This window comes from Bos mutus, chromosome 3, assembly GCF_027580195.1.
Source record: "Bos mutus isolate GX-2022 chromosome 3, NWIPB_WYAK_1.1, whole genome shotgun sequence".
NCBI lineage: Eukaryota > Metazoa > Chordata > Mammalia > Artiodactyla > Bovidae > Bos > Bos mutus.
This window is the reverse complement of record NC_091619.1, coordinates 20,201,700-20,229,663: the sequence shown is the minus strand read 5'-3', so window position 1 is coordinate 20,229,663 and position 27,964 is coordinate 20,201,700. Positions and strand designations below refer to the sequence as shown.

At 51.7% G+C, this 27,964-nt stretch overlaps 1 protein-coding gene across 1 annotated transcript; it reads left to right on the top strand.

Annotated features, from left to right (window-relative positions):
• The first annotated feature begins 149 nt into the window (after positions 1-149).
• On the top strand, positions 150-27,860 carry SMG5 (SMG5 nonsense mediated mRNA decay factor). Its single transcript, XM_070367340.1, has 22 exons — positions 150-386; positions 3,935-4,033; positions 4,552-4,675; positions 5,278-5,434; positions 7,305-7,394; positions 8,559-8,648; positions 9,342-9,420; positions 13,206-13,331; positions 13,430-13,498; positions 13,959-14,167; positions 14,811-14,948; positions 15,086-15,685; positions 17,177-17,352; positions 18,511-18,586; positions 19,026-19,201; positions 20,246-20,404; positions 23,222-23,281; positions 23,607-23,766; positions 24,164-24,254; positions 25,077-25,151; positions 26,118-26,256; positions 26,436-27,860. Exons 1-22 carry the CDS (start codon positions 313-315, stop codon positions 26,517-26,519), a joined length of 3,051 nt encoding a protein of 1,016 aa, XP_070223441.1. The 5' UTR covers positions 150-312; the 3' UTR covers positions 26,520-27,860.
• The last annotated feature ends 104 nt before the right edge of the window (positions 27,861-27,964 follow it).

The following is a 27,964-nucleotide window of genomic DNA, read 5'->3' as shown; positions in this document are numbered from 1 at the left end:
AGTTTTTCGCAAGGGCTCACCGAAGCCGAAAAGAGGCGAGGCTGCCCAGAGTTAGTTCTGGCAACTTCCTGGGAGGGAAAAAGAGTTTCGCGAGATTTGGTAGCAGCAGGCCACTGGCCCGCCACCTGCAGCCGCTATCGCGAGATTTGGCAGGCGGAGGAGGAGCTGTCGCGGTCAGCCGCCTCACAGCGATGGCGGCCGAGCAGGGCCGGCGGCGGCGGCGGCTGCGGCTACGGCCGGAGACAGCAGTGGTGGCAGTAGCGGTGGGTGGCGGGGGCCTGTGACCGGGAGCCACCCCTGGGCCCGGGCATCATGAGCCAAGGCCCCCCCACAGGGGAGAGCAGCGAGCCTGAAGCAAAGGTCCTCCACACTAAGCGGCTTTACCGGTGAGAGGGGCCACGGCGTGAGTGCAGCCGCCAAGGGAAGTGGGGGACAGCGAGAGGCGGGGCCTCCCGGACAGGCGGGCTCCGGTGCCGGGCTGGGGTATGGGTGAGGGAAGAGGGTGCAATTTTGGAGGGAGCAAAGGGGGCGGGGCCGCGTAACCCGGGATTGAGCTGAAAGAAGGAATTGGGTGGGTGGGAGGTTGGGAGGGAAGCACGTGGAGGGAATCTCTTCCGCAGTGAGCTTGGGACGGGCACCGAGCTTTGCGGATTTGGGGTAAGAAGGTGGAAATTGGGACTGCGGGGGCTGAGAAGGTGAAGGTGGGGTCACAGATGGGAGAAAAACCCGGAAGGGAATAGTGCGTAGAACCCTGTAAGGATTTACAGGGAAGAGCCCTGGACTGAAATCAAGAGAGGTCTTTGCTTTGCCGTTCACTGTGTGACCTTGGGCCTTAGTCTTCTCATCCTTAAAAGGAGAGATCTGGATTTGATAGGCTTTTAGGTCTCTTAGGGCTCCGAGTTTTGGGAATCTGAATGAAAATAAAGAGGCTGTAAAATTATTTGTGTTAGACTGGAAGGGAGGTGAAGGACTTTGAGTCCAGAGTTTTCGTAGGTCATCGGAGCCCGTTTCCGGGCACCTGGGGACTCCTGAGCCCTGCTTTCCTTCCAGCCTCATGACTGCGGTCTCTTGCCAGGCAACTCCATTCCTGGTTTCTCATTTCCACAGTGCCACTCACGCTCCTTAACATCTTCATTCAGCCTTTCAGCCCTCTGTTGGGAACAGGCCGGGGTGAACATTTCCTGCCCTGAGTGGAGGATATTTTTGTGTGGGGCAGCTAGAACACGGGTTCTGGATGTGGATCAAAAATAGAATGACACATAGAGACCAAACTGAGTTTTCCACTTTCTACTAGGAAGTTAGGAGTTTGGGGTTTTAATTTGGCTAAGGCTCTGGAACCAGAGGTGTTTGCATGAGAAGACTACCGTCAGAGCCATGAGCCCCATCTTGGCAGTGAAAGAGTCAAGAGCATGTTGTCTTTTCCTCCCTTGTGTAGGCATCCTGCCTGGTCTGGCTTCCTAAGCCAGAAGGCAGAGGGGAGTATCGGCTGCTCCAAAAATAGAAACGTGATCCAAGCCCTCAGCCTCTGGGCTCCCACTGTGGGCTGCCCCAAGCGGTCTCCGGGCGGGTGAAGAGACTGGAGTGGCACGTGTGCCTCCTCATGCTGCCGAGTGTCAGTGCTGCCTGTCAGACAGAGCGTGGGCAGTGTCTGTGAGATTCCTCTCTTGTCTCCAGCTTTTGGAAATGGCTTTGGTCATCCTTCTTATCATTCTCAAATCTTGTTTTTTCTCAAGCCACTGCCCTCACAGAACTGACTGATTTAAGCTGATACGTTTGCATGTGTGGCTTACATGTATGCACAGGGGTCTCTGCTGGTAATTGTGCGTTGTTGGCTTTGGGTAGGGTGGAAATGTGAGGCAGCACATCTTTTTCTATCGTTTATTATAGCAGTGGTGATTGGTGGGAAGAAATGGGGGAAGAAAGTTTGATTTCTCGGCCCAAGGTAAATATGTTGTTGGGCTATGAAACTGGCATTGGAGCTTCTGTAAATTTGGGAAATTCCCACAGTCTGTTTATAGAAATGAAATTCTGAAATGTTTGAAGCTCCTCAGAAAAGGCAGCTGGAAAAGGGATGCTGAAAGGGATGCAAGCACCAATTATTAATAATTAGGCAAATTTTAACTACTTTAAAAAATGTTTTAAACATGTTTTTCTTCTTTAACTCTGTGCTTGACCTAAGATTACAGTAGTGAATGAGACACAAGACTGGTTTTTGCAGTTTTTGTTCTAAATGAGATTACAGTTTAATGGAGGAGCTTATGGTCTGATGGGAAATGTAAAAGAAAGTGTGGAGTCCTCTAAGGTGTAAGAGCTTGCAATTAGAACTCCCTGGAGTAGTGGTTTTGAATTGAGAATCTTAAGGAAGGCTGTGGGGCCTATCCATGAAAACAGCGCCCCCCTCCCCCCTGCACCCCCGCCCCAGATCTGTGCATGGCCCTTTCCTGGGGACGAAACTGGCATATCACTGATGGCCGCCTGGTGCTGCCTTTGGCATTGAGAGCCTGGCTGGCTAAAAGAGCTTGGCTTCCATCTCTAGGCAGCCCAGGAGGTGTTTGGAGAAATGCTGGGCTCTTAAGATTGTCTTTGAGAAGGCCTTGATTACCATCCTACCCACTCAGCTGGGTGTTGGTGATCACTTCCCAAGTACAGGACAGCTTTTAGGGTGCCGACTGAGCCACCACAAGATGCTAGCCTGCTGTGGCCCACTTTTCCTGGCCCAGGAGCACGTTTCAGTATTCTGAATCCATTTTGGACTATTTTAGGAATTGTAACTCACTATTTTTCAGTTGTTTTGTGTCCAAGAGCAGTGCCTGATTCATCTGTTCTCACAGCTGCTGTCTGTCATCCTCTGGGTTTTTCCCTTCCAGAGATGATACTTACTTAGGTACCTCTTGGCCATCCATTGCAGAGTTGCCCTGAATTTTTCTCTTAAGGCCTGGAGTATCCTCAGGATGAAAACCAACACTTACTAAACACTTACTGTGTACAAGGCATTGTTATGAATGCTTTATGTATTAATTAATTTGCATAAAATAAGTGATGTTACTAATCCCATTTTATAGATGAGAGAACTGAGATAAAGAAGTTAAATATTTGACCCAGGACTGTATAACTGGTAGGAAGTAGAGCTAGGATTTGAACCCAGGCTGTCTGATTCTAGAGACTGTACTCTATATTAAAACAACTGTTTGCTTCAGCAGAATCCAGGAGACTTTAGGAACTTCAGGGACACTCTCATTCCCCTTTCTTTTACCCCATTATTGCAGAACGGAATTTTATGTTAGGAATGCTTTTCCTTTATATCTGATAATAAGCCAGCCTTTTAATAATAATAATTCATTTCACCAGTATATATCAAATGCTCACTATATACCAGTGTTGTATTTAAATTATTTCATTTACTCTTCACAACAGCCCTTTGAGGTAACTACTCTTATCTCCATTTTTATAAATTGGTAACTAAGCCTTAAAGAGGTTAGGTAATTTCACCCAAAACTATAGAGTTAGTAAGACACAGCCAGATTCAAACCCTAGATTTTCTGCCTGGCATCAGAGCCTATGCCCTTTCCATTGAGAGAGCCTGCCTTCCCATATCACAGAGTTTCTCTACCTCGACAGTGTTGGCAGCATGATAGTTACGATGGTGGACTGTCCCGTGTATTGTGGGGTGTCTAGCAGCGCACACTAAATGCCAATAGCAGCGCCTCTCCTTCCCCTCCCCAGGGTTGTGACAATCAAAAATGTCTTCAGCATTGCCAGACATCTTCTGAGGGGGCAGATGTATCAAGATGGAGGCTCTGTTCATCTTGTTTTGAATGGAGCTCAACCTGCAGCCATTTGGTTTCCCTACCCCTAATTCTGTAGCTTTTCCTGTAAGATTAGTATATGGACCATATACATGGCTCAAGGGTTGTTTGCCTGTGATTCCCTGCAGGGCTGTGGTGGAGGCTGTGCATCGACTTGACCTCATCCTTTGCAACAAAACCGCTTATCAAGAAGTGTTCAAACCGGAGAACATTAGCCTGAGGAACAAGTAAGCTGAGACTCTATACACATCCTTAGAGTTTCTCTTTTCCTCTACACCTGAAACCCTGTCATATACAGACATATTCTCTCTTATCTCCTGACTTCATGGTACATAAATGGTCTGTGACATATCTGGCCTTCCTAAGAGGGAGAGGGGATCCCTCACTTTCTGCAGCTTCTATATCTAACAGACCGGTGCCATTAGAGTGGTGTTTGAGTTGGGGGAGTTGACTCTACTGCATAAGGAAAGAAAGAAAGAGATACAGAGGCTGAGTAGAAAGGAGAGAATGGTGCAAGGGAAGAAGATGAAGATTGTTAAGATTCTTACTGCTCCTGCCTGTATCTTGGGGCTCCACTGCCTTCTAGGACTGCTTGTCTTGTGTCCTACTGAGTGGGCCTGGATGTCTAATGGGAGACACAGATGTCTGTCAGTTGGGGTGTTGGCAGGTGCCTTCTTGCCCTCAGTTCTTGTGTCCCGCATGAAGGGATGGCCAGTCCCTCTCAGGCTTCTCTACATCCTCATAGGCTGCGTGAGCTCTGCGTCAAGCTTATGTTCCTGCACCCGGTGGACTATGGGAGGAAGGCTGAGGAGCTACTGTGGAGAAAGGTATACTACGAAGTTATCCAGCTTATCAAGACTAACAAAAAGGTAAGTGGAGGGCTTCTCTGGTGGCTCAGACAGTAAATAATCTCCCTGCAGTGCAGGAGACCTGGGTTAGATCCCTGAGTTGGAAAGAGTCCCCTGGAGAAAGGAATGGTTACCCACTCTAGTATTCTGGCCTGGAGAATTTCATGGACAGAGGAGCCTGGCAGACTACAGTCCATGGGGTCACAAAGAGTCAGACACAATTGAGCAACTTTGGCTTTTCAAGGGGAGGTCGTAGAGCTTGGAAAGAAGTTTGTCTAAAGAGGGGAAGCTAAGGAATGAAAAGAAAGCTAGGCAACTGGCCCAGAGCATGGCTGTAGGTAGCGATATCAAGGAAGCGATAGAAAGGAGGGAGGAAGTCATATAGAATTAGGATTAGGAGAGGAGGGGAGCCTGACCCCAGGTAGGAGACCAGAGAAGGAGATCTAAGGGTATAGGGTTGACTCGTGAGTAAGAGGAGATGTGGATAAAGTTCCAGACTTTATCCAGTTTCCAGAGCCAAAAAGATATGTTTATTTCTTCAGTGAGATAAATAAGATTAGGGACAGGGGAGCAGAACTCTGATCTTGCTGCTTAACTGGCCCCTTCTTTTTCCCTATCTCCAGCATATCCACAGCCGGAGTACCTTGGAATGTGCCTACAGGACACACCTGGTTGCTGGTATTGGCTTCTACCAGCATCTCCTTCTCTATATCCAGTCTCACTACCAGCTGGAACTGCAATGCTGCATCGACTGGACCCATGTCACCGACCCCCTCATAGGTCAGTGAAATCTGAAAGGTGGGGTGGAGGAGCAAGTTGGTTTGTTTCTACTTTGGCATTCTTATCCCTCAGTATCTATGTACCTTGTGACCCAGCCAGGCTGTGAAGATTCTAGAAGACATACAAATGCTTCATGAAATTTGGATTTAACCAAATAAGCATGTGAGTTGGGGTAAAGATCTTAAGGAAAGAGAGAGGCCTCTTTAGTTTGGGGTTATAGACTGATGTAGAGCCAGTGGGAGGGATGGAATGATCTAGAGGAAGTCTGGCACTGGAAGATGATATTGATAGCATTTTTTTTTCTCCCAGTTGGATTTGACTGGCACTTTCTTTTAATTTTAGAAATTGTTTCCTAGTATTTGATGAAATTACTACAGTATTTAGAAATATTGGGAAAATCATGGACAGTCTTTCAAGATAGTGCAAATCTCTTCTTTATTTTCTGAGGTACTGGAGCTATGGTTTACCTCCTTCTCTAGTTGATGGTTTTCTCTTCAGTTTTGACTATCCTTTGGAGCTTCTTCCCTCTTCCCGCTTCCTCCAACTCCCCTTGCTCTTCATACCTCCTGCCCTCCCCCAGCCCCCTGCCCCTCCCCTCACCAGCAGAAAGACATTCTGGGTCAGAGATGGAGGTTATGTCTGTGCCACTGTGTGGCAGCATTCTCTGATCAGAAGGCACTCTGTTTTATCCATTTGAAACACTTAAGAACAAAACAATGGAGGGTTTCCTGGTGGTCTAGAGGTAAGGACTCAGCACTTTCACTGCCGGGACCCTGATCGATCTCTGGTCAGGGAACTAAGATCCTGCAAGCTGCATGGCCAAAAATAAAGCAATGTTAGTCCAAGGCAGAATTCATAGGTGTCATATGAGATTGCCAGGAGGGTCCATAGCCTGAACGAAGATAACGAACCCTTATTTCAAAGAATTACTTCCCAAACAACTTTATCTCCTTACAGATATTTCTCATTCAGCCAACTCAGCAACGTCTCTATAGTAAATATTGGGGAGGGCTTCTCAGAATGGGAGCTGCATACCTAGGAGAGTGTCTGCAAAGTGCAAGGGATACATGGATGGCCTCGAGCCAGATTGTCATTTGGATTCCAACTCTGTCACTTACCTGTTATGTGACTTTGATTTAACTGTAAAATGGAAGTAATAAGAGTAACTTACCCCTTGGGGTTGCCTTGAGGATCACTTCAGTTGGCCTTGTGATACACTTAGATCAGTACCTAGCACATAGAAGAACTGCCTCCCAAATAGCTGAAGCGCTTTGAAGTCCCAGGGCTGCCTGGGTAAAGGGAGCAGTGAGAGCCCAGGCATCTGTGGCTCTGGCCACCACCTGTCCTCAGGTCAGACAAGTCTCCTCCACGGATGGGCTCTTCAACAGGCTGCCTTCTCCGTGACCTCCTCCGCCAGGCAGAAGGCAGCATTTCCTTTGGCCTCATCTATATGCCATTCTTCCTAGGCAAGTTTCCCATCTTTACCCAAACTTTTTACCCTTAGGTGGGGAGTAGCTCCCCAAGTCACCCACATACTTACACTTGACTTCACTTCTTCTTCCTTTCTAGTAACCTTCCTGTGATGAGCTTTCACATGACCTTTCCCCAGGCAGCTGTCCTAGGTTGAGGACCCTAGACCGTCTCTTCCAGTTCCTTCCTATCCTGTGAATGACTTCTACCCAGGAGCCTCTGTCCCTACCTCTGTCCACCTGTGAGCCTGTGTCTTGGATGGGCGTCATCTCTGCCCCATAAGGCTGGGCTCCAGAACTAGACCTGGGTTCTTGATCTCCATTCTCCACCTAGGAAAGGTGTTTTCCAGAGGTAAGATCAGAAGAATGCGCTTATAAACCTCTCTCTCTCTCTTTCTCAGGATGTAAGAAGCCAGTGTCTGCCTCAGGGAAGGAGATGGATTGGGCACAGATGGCATGCCACCGATGTCTGGTGTACCTGGGGGATTTGTGTAAGAATCAGAACCTTTCATTTGTCTCTGTTTGGGGCTCCACGACAGGCTCCAGCTGTTCAAATTGTTGGTACCACCCTTTAAGCGACTGGAGGGCAGGAGGAGTAGTTTGGGCTCTGATAACTTTTTCCCTCCAGTCTGTTTAGTGTTTCTTTCTCTTCACTGTTCTTCCATGAGTCAGAAAGGATGAGTGAATGCAAGAAGAAGGGGAAAATGTCTTTGTGCTTTAAGAAAGTCAGGGTGATAACCTGGTTTTAGTAGTAAGTTCGGAAGGTTTTAATTTGATGTCCTCTTTTGGAGTTTTCTTTTTCTTCATAGATTCCTAGGGGAATTACGGTTAGACCTCAGGGAGGACTTACCTACCTGAAGTATGTTTCTCAGAATGGAAAAGGACTCTTGCTTTATGCCTCCTGAGTCGCTAATCCTGATAGACAAAGACCTGTAGTCCTGTTAGGCTCCTGGTGTGTGGCTTTTGGATGCATTATCTGTAATTGACCTGAGGTGCCTCTCCCTGCCCTTATCCCACTCCTGAACCCTTTACAGGTGGGGGCACGGGGAGAATCAGGCTTCCCAGGTGGTAAAGAGTCCGTCTGACTGTGCAGGTCCCTGTGTCGAGAAGGGAGGAGGAAATGGCAACCCACTCGAGTATTCTTTTCTGGAAAATTCCATGGACAGAGGAGCCTGGTGGGCTGTAGCCCATAGGGTTGAAAAAAGTAGAACATGAGTGAGCAGATGCAGGCACATGTGTGCACACACACACAGAATCAGCTGCTTCACAGTAGATTGACCTAGTGTCATTAGTAATGTCTTCTCTCTAGAACTGAGCAGTTGAATTCCAGAACCAAATATCAGAAGTCATTTCAAGCATTAATATATGCTGTAGCTCCCCTTCCTTGGGAAGAGATAATCAAGAAGAGCCTCTTTACAAACACTAAATATTCTTTACGTTTTGGACCTACCAGCAAGGAAGTGAGAGTTGAACAATTTGCCCATAGTCATGTAGACTTCCAACTGTGCCAGAGACCCAAACAGCCTGCCTTCTAGCTCAGGTATCTTCCTCCCAGGCTCCTATTACAGCTCTCTAGAGTGGACTTCCAAACTAGGGGAGGTGTTTTCTGAAGCATGGAATTATCGTATTTCTTTTCTTCCTCCCCCTCCTTACAGCACGGTATCAGAATGAACTAGCTGGCGTAGACACTGAGCTGCTAGCTGAGAGATTTTACTACCAAGCCCTGTCAGTAGCTCCTCAGATTGGTAAGTGGACTCCCCACTGGGGCCTCCCAACCCAGCAGCATTTTCTAAGAGGAAAACAGTGTTGAGATGGCAGGCAGGTATACTCACTTCCCTCTAGGTCCTCCTCACTCAGTTCTTTCATACTTCACGTTGGTTCTGAATTCTTTCCCAAGTAACACACACTCAGAAGATGGTGGAAGAGGAAGAGAAATGGGAGAGTCTTGAACTAAGAGGGAAGGAGGTAGAAAAGAAGGGAAAGAAGATGGCTTCCTCATGTCTGGTGTCTCTGTAGAAAGAGGAGACTGTGCTTCAGCTGCCACTATGGAGGCACAGTGAGGGAAGAGATGAGGCTAAATTACAGGAAGAGATGGGGACTAGCATGTCAGAAGGAGAACTCAAAGGCAAGAGACTGAGCCAAGATGAGAGGGTTCCAGGAGTTGAGTCAGTGTTGGAAGAGCCACAGCTGCTGTTGAAGGAGTCGCACCCGTCAGTGCTGAGTCCCTGAGGGCCAGGTGGGATTAGACTGGTAGGACGTGAGTGTGGAATCAATAACCCTCTGGGGGAACAGGATTAGCTGCTGACCACCTGAGAGACCAGTGTCTCCCGCAGAGCCACTGTTCTCCACATGAGTTCTCTGATGCTCAGCATGGGTTGGGCCGGCAGCTTTCAGTGAGTGTTGTGGCCACAGACTGTGTGACTCCTCTTTCTCTCCAGGAATGCCCTTCAACCAGCTGGGCACCCTTGCAGGCAGCAAGTACTATAATGTGGAAGCCATGTACTGCTACCTGCGCTGGTGAGTGTTTGGCAGCTCTTTCCCAGCTTTCACGTCTGCACAGTTCCTGCTTTGTCCTCTCTTTCCGTTCTCCCTTCTCTAGCTCCTGAGGAAGACAGATGGGAGAATGGTGAGGCCGGGGGAGCCTCCTCAGGGACCCTGCTTCCTGGCAGCCCTACTGCTTTTCACACAGCCGCCTGGATTTGTAGGCACTTGGGCAGCTCATGTAGCTGTCTGCTATCATGAAAGCTAACAGGGTAGCTACCTTCCCGAAGAAGGAGATAAATTGGATGCAGTTGGTAAAATCGTACCAAAGTAACCTCTGACAAGAACTTCAAATTGTAGAGCTTTAGTGTCATGAAGTGACAGGCATGACAGACAGCATGGGGGGATCAGTTTAGCAGGGTGGATTACTGCTTCCCTGGATCTCATTCTTATTTCTTAGAATTAAAAAACAACAACAAAACACAGTTTTTTCAGGGCACCCACAGTTGGTTAGACTTAGTTTACTGAGTCACCGTAACCAAACGCACGTGAGACTGACAGGTAAGTGAAAAGGCTTTGATTAAAGTTTAGTGAGACGTGGACTGCCGGGAAGCGCACTGTTGCCACCTCATGAGGGCCAGCGTCTACCTGAGAAGCCAAAGCAGTCTCGGTAGTTACATAGTGAATTGGCTTTCAAGGCCCAGAGGGAGTAAGGTGGTCTTATAGCTTAAATGATCGACTACTGAAGTGTAAATTACGATACCTAATTCTGCCGTAGAATTCCAGGCTGTGGTCCTTGATTCACCTGGTCAAGGAAACCTTTTTTCAGTATCAATAAATATTTGCCCTTTTCTAGATCAGGCACTGTATTTTTATTTATTTTTTAATTGAAGTATAGTTGATTTACAATGTTGGGTTAATTTCTCCTGTACAACAAAGTGATTCGGTTATATATACCTTTTTAAAAATTTTACTTTTGGTTGCTCTGGGTCTGTCGCCACGAGCAGGCTTCCCTAGTTGCGGTGCCTGGACAGTTCGTTGCGGTGGCTTCTCCGGTTGTGGGGTACAGGCTCTCGGCGCGTGGGCTTCAGGAGTTGCAGATGTGGGCTCAGTAGGTGTGCCTCTTGGACCCTGGAGCGTGTGAGCTTCAGTCGTGTGGCTCACAGGCTCTAAGGCGTGTGGGCTCAGTAGTTGGGGCACAAGGGCACAGTTGCCCTGGAGCATGTGGAAGCTACAAATGCCTGGACCAGGGATCAAACCCCATATGCTCTGCCTGGGCAGGCAGATTGCTATCCCGTGTACCACCAGGGAAGTCCTGTACATTCTTATAGTCTTTTCCCTTATGGTTTATCACAGGATGGATGCTGAGCATAGTTGCCTGTGCTGTACAGGAGAACCTCGTTTATTCATTCTGTATACAATACTTTGCATCTGCTAACCCCAAACTCCCAGTCCATCCCTCCCCCACCTTCCCCTTGGCGACCACAACTCCCTTCTCTAGGTCTGTGAGTCTGTTTCTGTTTCACAGATACGTTCATCTGTGGCATATTTTAGGTTCCACATACAGGTGGTATCCTATGGCATTTGTCTTTTTCTGACTTACTTCATTGAGCATGATAATCTCTAGTTCCATCCATGTTGCTACAAATAGCATTATTTCATTCTTTTTTTATGACTGAGTAGTAGGCCGTTACATAGTATAATATATGTGTGCCCTGTCTTTATTCATTCAGCTGTAGATGGATATTTATGTTGTTTCCATGACTTGGCTGTTGTAAATAGTGCTGCCATGGCACCAGTGGTAAAGAACCCACCTGCCAATGAAGGAGAAGTAAGAGGTGTGGGTTTGATCCCTGGATCAAGAAGATCCCCTGAAGAAAGGCATGCCAGCCCACTCCAGTGTTCTTGCGTTTTTTTGGTGAATCCCACGGACAGAGGAACCTGGCAGACTACAGTGCCTGGGGTTCCGCAGAGTTAAGCACAGCCAGGACAACCTAGTGTGCGCGCACGTGAGCACCGGGGTGCGTGTGTCTGCTTGGCTTACTGTTTTGTCTGGGTATACTCCCAGGAGTGGCATTGCAGGATCATGAGGCAATTCTGTTTTTAGTTTCTTGAGGAATCCCATACTGTTTTCCATAACGGCTGCACCACTTTACATTTCCACCAACGGTGTAACGGGGTTAGCTTTTTCCACCTTCTCCTGCATTTATTATTTGTGTATTTATTCTTACATATGATTACCAGGTTTCTACCCTCCCATTGAATCTTTCCCATTCCTTGTATGCCTTCCAGGGAATGCCCCCCTTTCTTGTCCTGGATCCCGTATCACATTCATAATTATGATTTAGGGTGAGTCACTTGCAGAGAGCCAAGTACATCCAGGTTTGGGAGGTGCCCACTAAGGTCCTCTTCTACGATGCCTAAACAGTTATATCTCGTGTTTTGTGGGTTAGGCATTTGCCTAGGGTCAGTCTGGCAGTCTTCCTCCTGGTGGCACTGTCTAGGGTCAGGCAGTGGTATTCGGCTGGTCTGGTGTCTGATGTGCCTGGAGAATTGGCTTATCTGGACCCCTTTCCCTCTCCTTTTAGTCTTGGGGCCTCTCCATGTGGTATCTTCCTCAAGGTAGATGGACTTCTTACATAGTGGCTCAGGACTCCCAACAGCAAATAATGACCCAAGAAACTTGAAACTAGGGTCTGCACGTCTCTTAAGGCCTGGGCCTGGAAACTGGTGGCGTCACTCCTACAATGCGTTCTCGGCCAAAGCTTTTCAATGGTCGTTGCTTCCCACCCCCACCCCCCTGCCAAGGTTGAAAGGAAGGTGACATAGAACCCACTTCTCAGTGGGAGGAATATCAGAAAATGAATAGCTGTATTTCATTCACCTCTAACATGTATTTCTTCTTTTCTGTACCTTGCTTTTTATAGTTCAAGGATGTTTCAGGGACTTCCCTGGTGGTCCAGTGACACAGAATCAATCTCTGTTTGGGGAACTAGGATCCCACATGCCGTGGGGCATGACCAGAGGAAAAAAAAAATAATAAAAAAATTTTAAAAGACATTTCAAACAACAAGACATTTTTAAAAAGTATAGCATGCTGTTAGTCTTTGTGGTAGGGAGGTCGGGGTTGGAGACTGAGCGGTACTGTGTTTAGCTGTGTGGCCTTTGCATTATACTCGATCTCTCAGGCTTCATTCCCTTGTCTGTACATGTGGGCAGTAGGAGGGTGCAGTGCCTGACAGAGTGGGGTGCTCAGTATATATTTGCATTTGAATGAATATTGTGAAGATTAACTAAAATAGAATATGTAAATACCCTTAATGCTTGTTAAATGCCACCTATTAAGTGCTCTGCTTTTAAAAAGATGAAAAATAGTGTATTTCAGCGATGGTGACTAAGTTATGTTTGTAACATTGAATGGGATTAATTGTCCCATATCTGGATGCAGAGGAGATACAGATGTCATCATTACTCTGATTAATCTGAAAGTTGTATGTGTGTGGTTTTATTAGGAAAGATGGTTTTCACCCTCAGTCTGTATGTGAAAGAGGCGGCTGGGGGCAGCCTGTATTTACTAGAAACAGTGCTCCTGGGACATCCCTGATGGTCAGTGGCTGAGACTCCACACTCCCAATGCAGGGGGCCCAGGTTCGATCCCTGGTTGGGGAACTAGATCTCACACGCCACAACTAAGACCTGGCGCAGCTAAGTACAGAAATAAATATTTAAAAGAAAAACAGTGCTTCCTAAATCCCTGGAAAACTGACATTTCCCCTCTCCTCCTCTGCCAAGACTCAGTAGCTCACCTCTGTCTCCTTCAGCATTCAGTCGGAAGTGTCCTTTGAGGGGGCCTATGGAAACCTCAAGCGGCTGTATGACAAGGCAGCAAAAATGTACCACCAGCTGAAGAAGTGTGAGACTCGGAAACTCTCTCCCAGCAAGAAGCGGTGAGCGGGGCCTGTGGGAAGAGGGGGTCTTCCTGCAGTTTGTGCAGTAGGACCACAGGGAGCTGTTCGCCATCTACCTTGGGCTCCTCTTATTTCAGATGTAAAGACATTAAGAGGTTGCTGGTGAACTTTATGTATCTGCAAAGCCTCCTGCAGCCCAAAAGCAGGTGAGTAGAAGAGAGTGTGAGCAAGAACTGTGTCCTGGGAGCCCCGTCCACAGTGGCTCCTTTATGGCAGGGGACTTGGAGAGGAGGGCGGGGGCTGGTGAATTCTGTCTCTCAATTGGAAATTCTTGAGCTGGTTAGTCCTTTCTCGGCATCCCTCACTGTCTCACCCTAGGTTCCATGCCCATTCTCTGGGTGGCTCACCCTCTGGCAGATTAGGCGCTTACTGGAAGTTGAAGGAATGGCCGAATGGGAAGCCCACCCACATCCCTTCCACTGTATGTCTGCCCTTCCCGTGTTATTCTGTCTGCTTTAGAGATCAGCCAGCACTGAGTCCCCCTCCTCCTCTCTGAAGTCTCCCTTGTAGGATCCCATAGTCTTTTCTCTGAATCCTGTATTCCCAGCTCTTTGTGCCTGCCTCAGCCCCCATCACTGACCTCCCATTACTCCTGCGCTTCCACAGCTCCGTGGACTCAGAGCTGACATCACTTTGCCAGTCAGTCCTGGAGGACTTCAACCTCTGTCTCTTCTACCTGCCCTCCTCACCCAACCTCAGCCTGGCCAGTGAGGATGAGGAGGAGTATGAGAGTGGATATGCTTTCCTCCCGGATCTTCTCATCTTTCAAATGGTCATCATCTGCCTTATGGGGGTGCACAGCTTGAAGAGAGCAGGTAACTCTCCCTATGTCCCTCTTTTCTCTCCCACTGGCTTCTGGGATCCTCACTACCCTTTTCTGCAGCTCCTTATCCATAAAGTAGCTTCCACAAGTAGTCCCTTCACTACCTGTGTCTCTGCCTGTAGGAGAGAGCCCTGAAGGAGCTCCTAGTGAACAAACAAAGGCAACAGCATATTCCCACCCCCTCCACCCTCCCACACGCACAGATACATGCACCCTTGTCTGGGACCAAGGCAGACAGTGGTTGAGATGCTTAACTGTTGATCCAGATGGAATTCAGACTTGGTGGCAGTGGGGCCGGGGGCAGTTAGTTTCTGCCAGAGGTATATGTAGAGCAAGGTTGGATGGAAGGGAGGGAGAGACGGGACTGGGTGTGAACATGCTGGGGAGGGGCCTGTGTGAACACATCAGAGCTGGGCAGGATGAGGTGGGACAAGAGGAAGCAGGATGAGCTGACACATTGCACATTACATGGTGGGAGTGCAGAGACCTGAGAAATCTTTTTTTACCTTAGAGAAAGTTTTTAGAGGTAATTAAATCCTTGGGAGAGTTGAGAACAGGTGAGATGAGGTTGGAATTAATGGTGCTTCCTACTCTTCAGGGCCATTAGCCCCTAACACTGGCTTTCCTGGGTTTAGGATCCAAGCAGTACAGTGCAGCCATTGCCTTCACCCTGGCCCTCTTCTCCCACCTCGTCAATCACGTCAACATCCGGCTGCAAGCTGAGCTGGAAGAGGGCGAGAATCCCGTCCCGGCGTTCCAGAGCGATGGCACAGGTACAGGGATGGGGGGGTTGTGGCTGTGGAAAGGTTAGCATGGGGTGTGGGGATCCTGGGAGGGGAACACAGGTGTGGCGGGGTGGGGGCTGTCAACGCCTGCCAGTGTCCCAGCGTTGACCCTCCTCTTTCCACAGATGAACCGGAGTCCAGGGAACCCTTGGAGAAGGAGGAGGAGCCGGGGCCTGAGCCTCCTCCTGTAGTACCTCCAGAGGGTGAGGTCAGAAAGAGTCGGAAGTTCTCCCGCCTCTCCTGCCTCCGCCGCCGCCGCCACCCACCCAAAGCAGGTGATGACAGTGACCTGAGTGAAGGCTTTGACTCGGACTCAAGCCATGACTCGGCCCGGGCCAGTGAGGGCTCGGACAGTGGCTCCGACAAGAGTCTTGAAGGTGGGGGAACAGCTTTTGACGCTGAGACAGATTCAGAAATGAACAGTCAAGAGTCCCGATCAGACCTGGAAGATATGGAGGATGAGGACGGGACACGGTCCCCAGCCCTGGAGCCATCTCGGGCCAGGTCAGAGGCTCCTGAATCCCTCAATGGGCCTCTGGGCCCCAGCGAGGCCAGCATTGCCAGCAATCTACAAGCCATGTCCACCCAGATGTTCCAGACCAAACGCTGCTTCCGACTGGCCCCCACCTTCAGCAACCTGCTCCTCCAGCCCACCACTGAAGCACCCGTCTCGGCCACCCTCAGGCGCTGTGTCAATGGAGATGTGGACAAGCCTTCAGAGCCAGGTATGTGGGCCTCTCTCCATTGTCCTGCGGGTCCACACCTATGTACTGTCAGCACTCACTTGAGAGAGGCTGCTCTTTTCTCCGAGTACTTCTCATCCCTACCCTTGCTGCCTTGCTTCCGGCCTCTGCCTGTAGTGTGGCCCAGGAGCTTTTCCCTGGAGATCCCCTCTCCTGCTCACTTGGTCATTCTCAACTCCCAGCTGATTTTGTGGTCCTATTCTCCTCCCATTCCCACCTTGCCCTGTGGGTTTGGGGTTTTCCTCCCCACACAACACTGTAGCAACAACTTCTCCTGTGCTATCCCAGGTGCTGCCAGGGCTCCTGGAAACTAGAAAATCCAGCACCCACTAGGAGGGCAGGTAGATTGGAACAAGACATTTCTTCTGAGGGCCTTCCCCTGAGGTGCAGAGGGAGCACCTGGTGAGCGGCCACGAGCATTTGTGGCGTCTACACTGTGCAAGCATCAGGCTGCACTTTTTAGGGTCTTGGCTTATTTAACTTTCACAGCAGTCTTTTTTTCTTACGAGTTTTTTGTTGTTGTTGTTTTGTGTTTTTAGTTTTTTTGGCCACACCTTGTGACATGTGGGATCTTAGTTCCCTGACCAAGGATTGAACCCGTGCCTCCTACATTGGAAGCACTGAGTCTTTACCACTGGACCCCCAGGGAAGTTCCCACGGCAGTCTTGTGGTGGGAGAGTCATCATCCCTGTTCTGAATGCTGTCCCACTAAGCTTTTGTGCAATGCTCCTTTATCCTGGAACATGCTTTCCCTCTCTTGCTCTGAGTGTGTTGCTTGGCTGATTCTCACTTGCCTTCTAGATTTTGCCTTATGAATCACTTGGTGTGGGAGTCCTCCGAGGGTCAGCTTCCTGTGGTCTCCTGTAGCTTCTATACCTCCACAGCTTCCAGCACTTTCCCATTCAAGTGATGATGTCCGTTGGCTTGTATGTGTGCCCACCAGTACCATGAGCCTTTTGAGGGCAGGGCAGTCCATGTTTTGTCTGTTGCTGTATCCCCATTACCAAACATAGGGCTTGGCACAGTGCTGGGGCTTAGGAACTACTGAATGAGTAAAAGAAATGAGGAGGCTGATGCTCAGAGGTGGAGTGTGACCTGTGTCGTGTTCTAACCTGCAGGCTTACAGAGCTGGGAGCTGGAAGTAGTTTTAAATTCTGTACCCTTTTTCACCCTACCTGTAGCTCCTTTCTGTCTGCCCTGCCTTTTGCACAGAATGAGCACATCATAGATGTCAGTTGAGTGAGTAGCTGTAGATCTCACAAATTAGTTCGTATTTTAAAAGGCACGAGGCTCTTGGCTTAAAAGCAATCAGTTAGTGGACCTAGAGAAATCAGGCCGGAATCTCATTCCTCTCTTCTCACGTCAGAATTCTTCAGAAGAGTCCAGGCAGGTGGGCGCACGCGCCTCTCAGAGCTGAAGTCTTGCCGTATGTCTGCTAGTTGCTCATCCCAGTTCTCTGTCTCCCACTCCCAGCCTCTGAAGAGGGCTCGGAGTCGGAGGGAAGCGAGTCCAGTGGGCGCTCCTTTCGGAACGAGCGGAGCATCCAGGAGAAGCTGCAGGTCTTGATGGCCGAAGGCCTGCTCCCTGCTGTGAAAGTCTTCCTGGACTGGCTGCGGACCAACCCCGACCTCATCGTTGTGTGTGCGCAGGTGCGTCACCCCACGCCACTGCCCTCTTTAGGTCCCAGGGTGTGAGGGGAGGGCTGGGCCAGCCTCAGCGGGGCGTGGGAATCCCCTCAGCTGGGCTGGGCAGGCAAAAGGTGTTGTCAAGTACCTGTTGTGTGCTGAATCCTAATGCTTTTTACAGGCTAGGCTTAGGCATGACCTTTACCCTCAAAGAGCCTGTGGCCTGGGCTGGGATACAAGTCTTGTGGACTGGGAAAGTGAGAAAGCTGCTTATTCGGCTTTGTGTCCCCAGCGCTAGGCATAATGCCGGCTGTAGTGAGTAATGTTGGTGAAAATACATGTTCAAGGGCTAACCTTGGTAGGTAAACATCAGCACCCAGAGAAAAGAGAGGGCACAGCGTGGCGACAAGAGAGATGGGCCTAGGCAGGGACAGGGTGCACAGACGAGGCACAGCTGCTATGGGCAAGGAAGTGGCTTAGAGAGTTCTGCAGCTGGAGCGAGCAGTGTCAGAGGTGGGCGCCCATGGAGGCTGGCTGGGTTGATGGCGGCCTCCTTACCTTCTCAGGTTCAGAGTCTTCATCTCAAGCCTCTGGTGTTCTGAGGCTTTTCCTCAATGTGGTTTTATTCCAGAAGCAGACCTGCCTGCTGTGGAAGACCCTTTTCCCTGTCAGTTGCCCTCTTCCCTCAAAGAGAGAGTTAGGTCAGGGCCAGGCACACCCTGGGGCGTGTGCTTGTGCCTGAAAACAGCTAGTCAGTCACCGTTAGTCATCGAGGGTGGTGAAGTGAAGATGGCGGCGGTACAGGCCGCTTCCCCAGAGAGCTGGCCCCGTGTGCACCTGGAGGGCTGAAAGGAGAAGTTTGTGCTAGAGAGACGCTTCTTCCAGCGCTCTAGCTTTTTCCATTACCGTGAACCAGAGAGTTCCTCCTGTGGTTTCACACCTTCCCTTTTCATGAAGCCCTCAACTGCTGATGAAGCTCACCGAAGCTTCAGGGTTCCCCTTCTTCATTCCTTCCTGTTTTCCAAGTCCTCTGTAAGCCCCACTTTTGTTAATTTTTTTGTTAACGCTTTTAGGCATGTGACCATAGCCCTAGGCCTCCCAAATCTAGTGCTTCTGTGGTTCACTGCCAGCCTCCAGTACTGCCCCAGCTAAAGACTTTCTCTTCTGTCTCTCTCTCTCAAGAGCTCTCAAAGTCTGTGGAACCGCCTGTCTGTGTTGTTGAACCTGTTGCCAGCTGCTGGCGAACTCCAAGAATCTGGTGAGTGAGTCCCTGGCACTGCCCTCCCTTCCCCTCTCCCTCACTGGCCACGGACCCCCCCACCCCCCTACCCCCCTGGTAACCTGGCGCTTAGGGTAAGGAGGTTAATGCGATTCACTGTGTCACCTCCCTAACACACAGCAGTCATTGTGGTCTGGGCTTCTCTCGTTCCCTGCCCGGACACTGCCCCACTGTGGGCAGGTGGCCTGGGCCACCAGGGAGTGTGCTTGCCGAGCGGTCCTCTAGCCCTTCCAGTTTTGGTCTCCTAAATCTCTGCCTGACGGCCCTGTGGACCATCTCTCCTTTCCTCCCTGCATCTCTCCCCACCTTCTGTCCAAGGAGTATGTCCTGCCTGGGAGTTCCCAAAGGGAAGCACTGTGTCCCTCCGACCGGGGGCTCTCACAGCGCAGGGGCCTCATGTGTCCTCTTTTCTCCCCAGGCCTGGCCCTGTGTGCTGAGGTCCAGGAGCTGCTTGAAGGCTGTGAACTGCCTGACCTCCCATCTAGCCTGCTGCTCCCAGAGGACACGGCCCTTCGCAACCTGCCTCCCCTCCGGGCGGCCCACAGACGCTTTAGCTTTGATACAGCTCGGCTCTTGCTCAGCACCTTAGAGGAGGTGAGGCCGGCACTCCTCGTGCCACAGGCTTTGTCTTTGAAGATTCAGTAGCAAAGCAGGAGCTCGGGCTGGGGGTGGGGCTGGGGGGCAGGCTGGCACCCCTTCTATCCAGACATGGAGCATGTCCCTGGCTGCAGCTCTGAGTCCTTTTTCACTCAGTGAACCATCTGTCATTCTTGGCAGGATGTCCATCCACAGTGTCTCCCTTTGTAGAACAAGCCATCTTCCCCTTTCCCCACCTTTTGGAGAGGACAGAACGAGTAAATTATTAGGGCTTTAAAATCTCTGTTGATCTCGTTTCTCTTCTGAGCCCAGCCTCCTCTAAGCTGAACAGCACACAGAGAAGGTTGGAGCTGGATGGGAATGTGCTGCCCATTTAGTCCAGAGACTTTCACCCTTGAGTCTGTGTCACCACATGGGCTGTCCGGGGGCAGCAGAGGGAAGCCAAGTGGACTGGCATACCAGCACCATGCACACAGGCGCGCGCGCGCACACACACACACACACACACACACACACACACACACACAGTACACACACGCCCTTTGGTTTCTCCTTCTCCAGCCAGAGCAGGTTGGCTTTATGCTCTGTTTTATATTTTAGCACTCTAGGTTAAGACTTTTGTTTGATTGGGAAAGAAGGGTTTTGCTGACCAAGAACTTAAGTTGGAAATGGTGACGTAGTCTGTCCTCTCGTTGTACACGTTAGGATCGAGCCCTAGAGGAGAGAGATGCATGAGAACCCAGGTCTCGTGTCTCCCAGCATGTGGCCTTGTCGCTGTCTCTCTTCTCAGCCCTGAGTCCTGCTTCTCCAGTCCTTCTCAGAGTCTCCTCCCCCTGTGTGGTCCCTCTCTTTCTGGTAGCTACAGGCTCTGGGCCTCGGTGCTCCTCTTCTCCCTATACACCTCAGGCCTTTGCAGGGAGCCCGTGTTGCTGAGGGGGCTGGACTGGCGGAGGGCGGGGAGGGGAGGAGGAAGGAGCCCTGGCGGGGGCAGGTGAGCTTGGCAGACTCTGCTTAGCCAGGCTGGCTCCCGTGTCTCCACAGACAGTCGTGCGGATCTGCTGCATACGCAGCTTTGGCCACTTCGTTGCCCGCCTGCAAGGCAGCATCCTGCAGTTCAACGCAGAGGTCGGCATCTTTGTCAGCATCGCCCAGTCTGAGCAGGAGAGCCTGCTGCAGCAGGCCCAGGCCCAGTTCCGCATGGTGAGTCAGGCTGCCCCTCCCTGTCCGCTCTGCTCCCACAGGCTCACTGAGAAACCACGGCCAGAGGCTCAGACATGCTGTGGCCCTCAACTGAAGAACCTGGTCACTGGGGCCAGGGCAACAGAGACCGAGCCTGGGGAGACCAGAGGGCCGGGAGAGAAGTAAGGGCAGATGGGGAGTGAGAGGTGCTTTGAGCAGGGGCAGCCTGGCACCGCCGCTGGATCTCGACTGACTGGGGATTGAGGGCCATTTCTGTCACCTCCCAGTCTGAATTGAGCAAGTCACTTAACCTTGCTAAACCTGTTTCCTCATCAGTTACGTAGGAATAGTACAATCAGCTTTATGGGGTTGTTGTGACTAAGGCATGGTAGTGAACGTCAGGCACTTGGCGTGTTGTATTAGGCAGTGTGTGTGCTCAGCAAATGCTCCCTGACTGAGGTTCCTGCATCAAACACCATGCAGGAACCTCCCATCCCACAGGAGCCCCGAAGGGTAGGAGGCGGCCTCTGTGATTTCTTTCCCATTCAGTCGTTCGTTCTACAGATATTTACTGAAAATCTGCTGTGTATCAGTAGCCTAGGCCTGGGAGTTACAGCCGCAGACAAGACAGGCCTGTGTCCTGTGGTGCTGGTGCTTTGTGGCAGCAGCCGGGCTCTGGGGCCTGCGCAGCCCTGGCGTGTTGTCCTGCCCCAGCTCAGTGGCACCGGCACATTTGGGTGGTGGTGTCTGGCACAGCAAACACAGCCCGTGTGTCCTGGTGAGCCCAGGGCTTCCTCATCTCAAGCCAGTCTCCTCCCCCGTGTTCTTCCTTTCCCCATCCACAGGCTCCCCCACCTCTGAGCACCCCCTTCCTGCAGATGGGAAGCAGCACTGGCTCCCCAGAAACTCCCTTCCTTGCTGTGTTAAAAGCAAGCACATTTTGTTAAAAACTAACTTTTTATGTTAAGACTTTTATTCCTATCCCATAGGGGAAAACAAGGGGCCTTACAAAAATAATTATGGGGAAGTTACACAGCTTCAGAAAATGTGGAGTGTTTGCAGGCATTTCCTTTGGCCTAGAACTCCTGAAGACTCCTCCTGGGGGCGGGGAGTACTTGAGAGCCCCTCTGGTGTGCTGCTGGACCCACAGGCCGCTCTGGAGCCAGGCCACACTGCCTGCTGAGACTGCATCCTGCGCCACCCGAGGCAGGGTTTCCACCCTAAGGGGTTCAGCTCCCAGTGGTGACAGCAGCGGCTCCTTGTCATACTGCCACCTCCCATCGTGTATCGAGTTCTCCGTGTGCAGAGCTGCTTTGCATGCGACATCTCAGGTGCCTGCATCCTCACTTCATAGGCGAGGATGCACAGAATGTCAGAGGGAGGTGTGGGCGGCTGAGCCAGGGCCCTGGAATTGGAAAGATCTGGCTCCTGTCCTTGTTCTAAGCTGCTCTGGGGGCTCAGCTTCTCCACAGGCCAGGGGGGCCGCTGCTCTGCTCTCCAGGCTCTCATGTCTGCTTGGGTTAGGGAACCCCTTGTTCCCCATCGCCCGGTCTTCCGCATCCCTTCTTTCCTTTCTCTACCAGTGTTTCTCAAAGGGGATACTCTGGACGGGGGTAAGAGGTGGACACTTCCTACCGATAGTATAATTACCAAAACTAAGAAAATAGGATTGGTGCAGTACTGTCAACTACAAGCTTTATTCAGATTTCACTAGTTTTCCTGCAAATCTCTTTTTTTATTTTCCCCGAGGATCCCACATTACATTTGATTATTAATGTCTCCTCAGTCTTTGCTTGTCTTTTATGATCTTGACACTTCTAAAGAGTACTGGTCAGCTGCTCTGTGGAGTGACCCTCACATGGCTTTGTCTGGCATCTTCTCATGATCAGGAGGAGGCTTACATCCCAGGTTATTGTTTTAAATCCTCACTCTGATGATGCCAGTTTGTTCATCAGAGAGTCTTTAATGGTTCCCCGTGTCTTCTAGAATAAGTCCCCATTCTTAATTTCATCTTTAGACCATATTCATCTAGAAGACAAAGGAAAACCATCACGGGGCTTTTAGTCAGGGCCATGGTGGACCACGGATGGTTTTTGAAAGATTTCTTTGGTTGTCAGCAGAGAAAATGGGTTGGAGGCAGAGAGCAGAAAGAAGGTGGTTTTAATAGTCTAGGTTGGGGGTACTGGCTTAGGCTAGGGTTGTGCTTTGAAAATAGAAGGATGCAAAGGGGTGTGCGTGAATTTTTTTTTTTTTTTTAAAGGAGGTACAGTTGACAGGACTGGGAGGCTGATAACTTCTGGGGCTGAGAGGAAAAAGTCGAAGCTGGTTATCTTTCTGACTTGACAGATGGTGGTTTATTTAGCAAGCTGGGGAACATGGGAGGATTAGAAGCAGCTTTGGAGAAGCAGATCGGGCTGTTGAGTTGGGTATATACTTCTCAAACTCAGGAGTGGTCAGGTCTGGGCTGCAGCTGTAGATTTTGGAAGAAGTTTGCAGGTGGATGGTGACAGAAAGTGAGGGGTTGCATGAATGGTGTTCCCTGGGAGGAAGGGAGGATGAGGGGGCCAGAGGTGAGACCAGACAGGTGCTGGCCCCGCCTTTCCTTCCTGGGGGCGTGGGCTGCTAATGGGAGGTGTTCGGATTGCACCAGAGTGGTATTTTGGCTCCCACGCCTACCTTCCCCTCACTTAGCAGAAGCAATAGAGAGTTGACTTATATAAGGCTGTACCTATTCCAGACCTGAGGAATCCCTTTTGGAATTCTTGATCACTGGAGAAAGGAATATTCCCCCAGCTCCTTGTCCCAAGCTTAACACCTGTTTCTTTCCCCCTTTTGTAGGCACAGGAGGAAGCTCGGCGGAACAGGCTGATGAGAGACATGGCCCAGCTACGACTTCAGGTAGGAAGCCAGGGCCCAGCACTGCTTTTGCTCCTGACCTGTTGCTGCCTGAAGTCCCCGCTGTGGCCCTCCACCTCGCCCTGACTACCCTCAGCCTCGTAGACTGCCCCCCACTGCGACTGGTCACTGAGCCTTTGTGCTCCCGTCCTGCCTTTACTTCTCTTTTCCTTCTCTTCCTCTTAACCATTGTTCCTGTCTACTTTTCCTCTGAAGCCATTCGTAGGAAATGGCAGCAGGAGGAGTCCCGTAAGAGCCACCTTGAGAAGCATTCTCCCCCAACCCAGCCCGCACACAGCTCCCCCCCGACCCTGCCTTCTCTCAACAGCTTGAGGTCTCTCAGCTGGAAGGGAGCCTGCAGCAGCCCAAGGCACAGTCAGCAATGTCTCCCTACCTCGTCCCCGACACCCAGGCCCTCTGCCACCACCTCCCTGTCATCCGCCAGCTGGCCACCAGTGGCCGCTTCATCGTCATCATCCCAAGGACAGGTGAGTGCATTGGAGAGGTCGGGGCACAGAGTAAGGCTGAAAGAGAATCTGGCTGGGGATTGAGAGGCCCTTATGCAGGCCCAGCTCACACACAGTGCCCTTGGTCAAGTCCAGCCACCTCTCTCAACTTCAGTCATGTCATCTGTGAAGGGGGCATGACCATCTCTGTCAAACCCTGACTTACAAGGAGGTTGGGAGAAGCAGGTGAGAAAATCTGAGGGAAAGCAGTTGGTAAGTTCCCAAGTGCACTGTTGGCAGGAGGTCAGTCAGACCTTCGGGGCTCCTATGGGGGCTGCAGTGTGTCCTGGAGCGAGCGCAGGTGCTTCTGCAGAGCTCTCATCACAGCAGCCGGAGCTCATCTGTTTTGTCCTTCCCCCACCCTCACCATGTCCGCCAGTGATCGATGGCCTGGATTTGCTGAAGAAGGAACACCCAGGGGCCCGGGATGGGATCCGATATCTGGAGGCAGAGTTTAAAAAAGGGAACAGGTGAGTGCAGGCCTGGCTGGACCTGTCCTGAGCCCAGGTCAGCACAGATGCCTGTGTGTTCCTGGTGTAAGACACATGCTCGTGGTCCCTGCTCACACTTGGCTCACGGCCTGGGGAAGGAGGCCAAGGATATAATTATTAGTCAGGGGGTTAGGTGCTGAAATAAACAATGATTGGAGGAGCCAGGAGCCCTGTTGGGGAGCATTGGCCTGCTGTCCATCTGCCTCTGGGGCAAACATGGGATCAGTGTCAGTGGGGAGAGGGGAGCAAGCCCCCAACTCAAGCCATGGGCGCTTTTGCAGGAGTTTCTCCTGCTTTAGGTGATCAGGTTGACCAGGGGGTTCCCACGGTTCAGGGGTGAGGGGTGGCAGCGTGTAGGTGCTCAGCCCAGCACAGGCCCTTCCTTCTGGCCTTTGGGGCCAGAAGAGGACTAGGCACTGGGTGTTGGGAGGAGGGAGAGAGCTCCCCGCTCTCTGCTGGCTGGCCCACCCTCCTCTGCATCTGCCCTTGCCTGGCCAGGAAGCCACACAAAGCCTTCTTGTTTGGACCTTGTCTCCAGAAGCACTAACTTGAAAAGCATCCGCTGCTTCTCCCCACCCAGCTCCTCCCCAGGGAGGAATCAAAGAAGTGATGTTATCAGGAGGAGGAACAAGCGGGGCTCAGCAGCTGGGGAGCCACTTAGAATGGCTCCAGACGGACCTGTGACATGGGAGAAACCCCTTCCCCTCCCATGACACGGGGTCTCTGTGCCACAAGGGCCCACTTTGTGTGAGCTGGGCACCCCCACACCCCTGCCCCTGCCACTCTCCCATCTCCCTGCAGGTACATTCGCTGCCAGAGAGAGGCGGGGAAGAGCTTTGAGCGGCATAAGCTGAAGAGGCAGGATGCCGATGCCTGGTAACATTTCTGCCTGTGCCCCTGGAACCCCATATACGCTGCCTGCCTTGCTCCTCTGTGGGCACGCCCCAGGAGAGAGGGATAGGGCCAGAGATCCAGTCACAGGCAGCAGGACCAGCCTGGGGCCAGGTGCCTCTGTGGATCTCACCCTAGAGGCAATGAGAAGTCACCCCAGCTCTGGAGCCCCTGCGGTCCTGAGATCCTTGGGCGCAGGGCCCTCCCTCATCGTATCTTTGCCTGGTTCCTGGAGCTCATCCTCCAGGCCAGCTCCCAGAACCCACTGCTTCGAGCTGCCTGGTAGCTCTTTCTGTCTCCTGGGCCCCTCCCCATCCCAGCTTCCCTTCTGCCCTGGGGATGTGGTATTCAGATCAGATCAGATCAGATCAGTCGTTCAGTCGTGTCCAACTCTTTGTGACCCCGTGAATCGCAGCACGCCAGGCCTCCCTGTCCATCACCAACTCCCGGAGTTCACTGAGACTCACGTCCATCGAGTCAGTGATGCCATCCAGCCATCTCATCCTCTGTCGTCCCCTTCTCCTCCTGCCCCCAGTCCCTCCCAGCATCAGAGTCTTTTCCAATGAGTCAACTCTTCGCATGAGATGGGCGAAGTACTGGAGTTTCAGCTTTAGCATTATTCCTTCCAAAGAAATCCCAGGGCTGATCTCCTTCAGAATGGACTGGTTGGATCTCCTTGCAGTCCAAGGGACTCTCAAGAGTCTTCTCCAACACCACAGTTCAAAAGCATCAATTCTTCGGCGCTCAGCCTTCTTCACAGTCCAACTCTCACATCCATACATGACCACAGGAAAAACCATAGCCTTGACTAGACGAACCTTTGTTGGCAAAGTAATGTCTCTGCTTTTGAATATGCTATCTAGGTTGGTCATAACTTTCCTTCCAAGGGGTATTCAGTGTTGTGCTAATGCTGGAACTTGGCCCTCCTTCCCCCTCCCCTCCCCGCTCCAGGACGCTCTATAAGATCCTGGACAGCTGCAAACAGCTGACTCTGGCCCAGGGAGCAGGTGAGGAGGACCCGAGCGGCATGGTGACCATCATCACAGGCCTTCCACTGGACAATCCTAGCACGCTCTCAGGCCCTATGCAGGTGGGTTACGGGGTGGTTCGGGAAAGAGTGGAGTGGGGAAGAGGTACCGGAGTCGACTCCCTCAGACCAGACAGCTGCCCTTTTCCTCTTCCGCTACCCCTTCCCCAGCCCCTCAACGACTTGTCCTGTAATTTAGGAGGTCAGGCCCTCCTCAGTCTGTCCTTCCCACAATTCCACAGGCAGCCTTGCAGGCCGCTGCACATGCCAGTGTGGACATCAAGAATGTTCTGGACTTCTACAAGCAGTGGAAGGAGATTGGCTGAGACTGAGCCCCAGGCCCTGCAGCGGGGCTGACTCCAGATCTCTCCTGCCCTCCCTGGCAGCCAGGACCACCACCTGTAGTCACCCCACCACACGCAGACTCACGCACGCACACAGGAAGGAAGCCCAGCTGCACACGGGCTGCAGGGAGGGCCCAGGAGCCAGCTGGGAGGGCGGGGTCCCCCTGTTGCCAAGACAACGTCAGGAAAGCAAGGAAAGTGCTTGGAGCAGGAGAGGCCTGTGGGCCCCTAGCCAGCCTTCCTGCCTCAGCCCCCTGCTTTCCCCAGGGGCAGGTGGCAGGTGCGGTGTCTGTTTGATTGGAGTGGTTCCTGGACCTCTGAGGGGAAGGGACAGCAGAAGGGGCCCTTCCTCACCCAAGACGCAGGGTGGGTGGTGCCAGGAGTTGGGGCCCTCGGGGTCTGGGGCAGAGTTGGGTAACACCGGGTGTCTGGGTGGTTCTCTGCAGACCCTTCCTCTCCTCAAGGACCACCCGCCCCTCTCATCCCCCTTTGCAGGGACAGGCAGCTCTGGAGCCTTGGGGACTCATAAGGAAGAGGGGCCTGGGGCTGCTGGCACCGACAGCAGGGCAGGGCTTGGATCCCCTCCTCCTGCTGCGGGGGCCGCACACCGTTGCCCCACTCGTTTCCTGTCTCCCCTCTTCTGGCTTCCAGTGCAGGGAGCAGGCCCGCAGCAGCTACAGGCAGTCTGGCCTGTGTGCCAGGGAGAGCTCCTGTGCCCACCAGCCCCCGGTCACTGTGTGTTGTGCTCTGGGCTGGGACAGAGTGGGGTGCCAGTAAGAGAGGGGGCAAAGTTTGAGGCCACCACCCCCCTTACTATTGAGGGAGGGGCCTGAACTCAGATGGGCAGCAGAAAGGAGAGGCCCCTTGAAGTTGCCTGGCTGGGTGTCCTCTGCCCTAACGGGCTTCCCTACTTCTGTCCTTCCCCAGGACTGAAGGCCTGGGGGAGCCGAGCGTGGGGCTAGCTTTTGGAGTGCCAAGGTGAATGTGAGAGCAGAGATCATGGATAGCTCAGGGCAGTGAGTGGAGCCACAAGAGCGGGGCTGCATGAAGGAGGCTTTGGCCAGGATTTCCTCGGCCCCTCCCACCTTGGGCTGCACACATAGCGTGGGCTGGGGGTTGAGGGAGGGGGGTCTCAGCTCTGCTGTTCCCCACCCCAGTGCTAGCCCAGCTTCCCAGGCTGTTCTCGGGACAGCAGGCTTCCTGCATCCTTCCTCTAAGAAGGCAAGTCTGGGACAGCCTAGGGGGAGTGGGGTCACTCCCACTTCCAGTCCCTGGCAGAGACTTGAGACTAAAGCATCACTTAATAAAGACCCCCTGAAGCCCTCCCTGCCTCCCGGTGCCTTTCTGTACAGTTTTACTGGAACATGGGAAAGATCACAGGCTGAAATGGCAGTTTGGAAAGGTTTCTATGATGTGGCCCAGTTGAA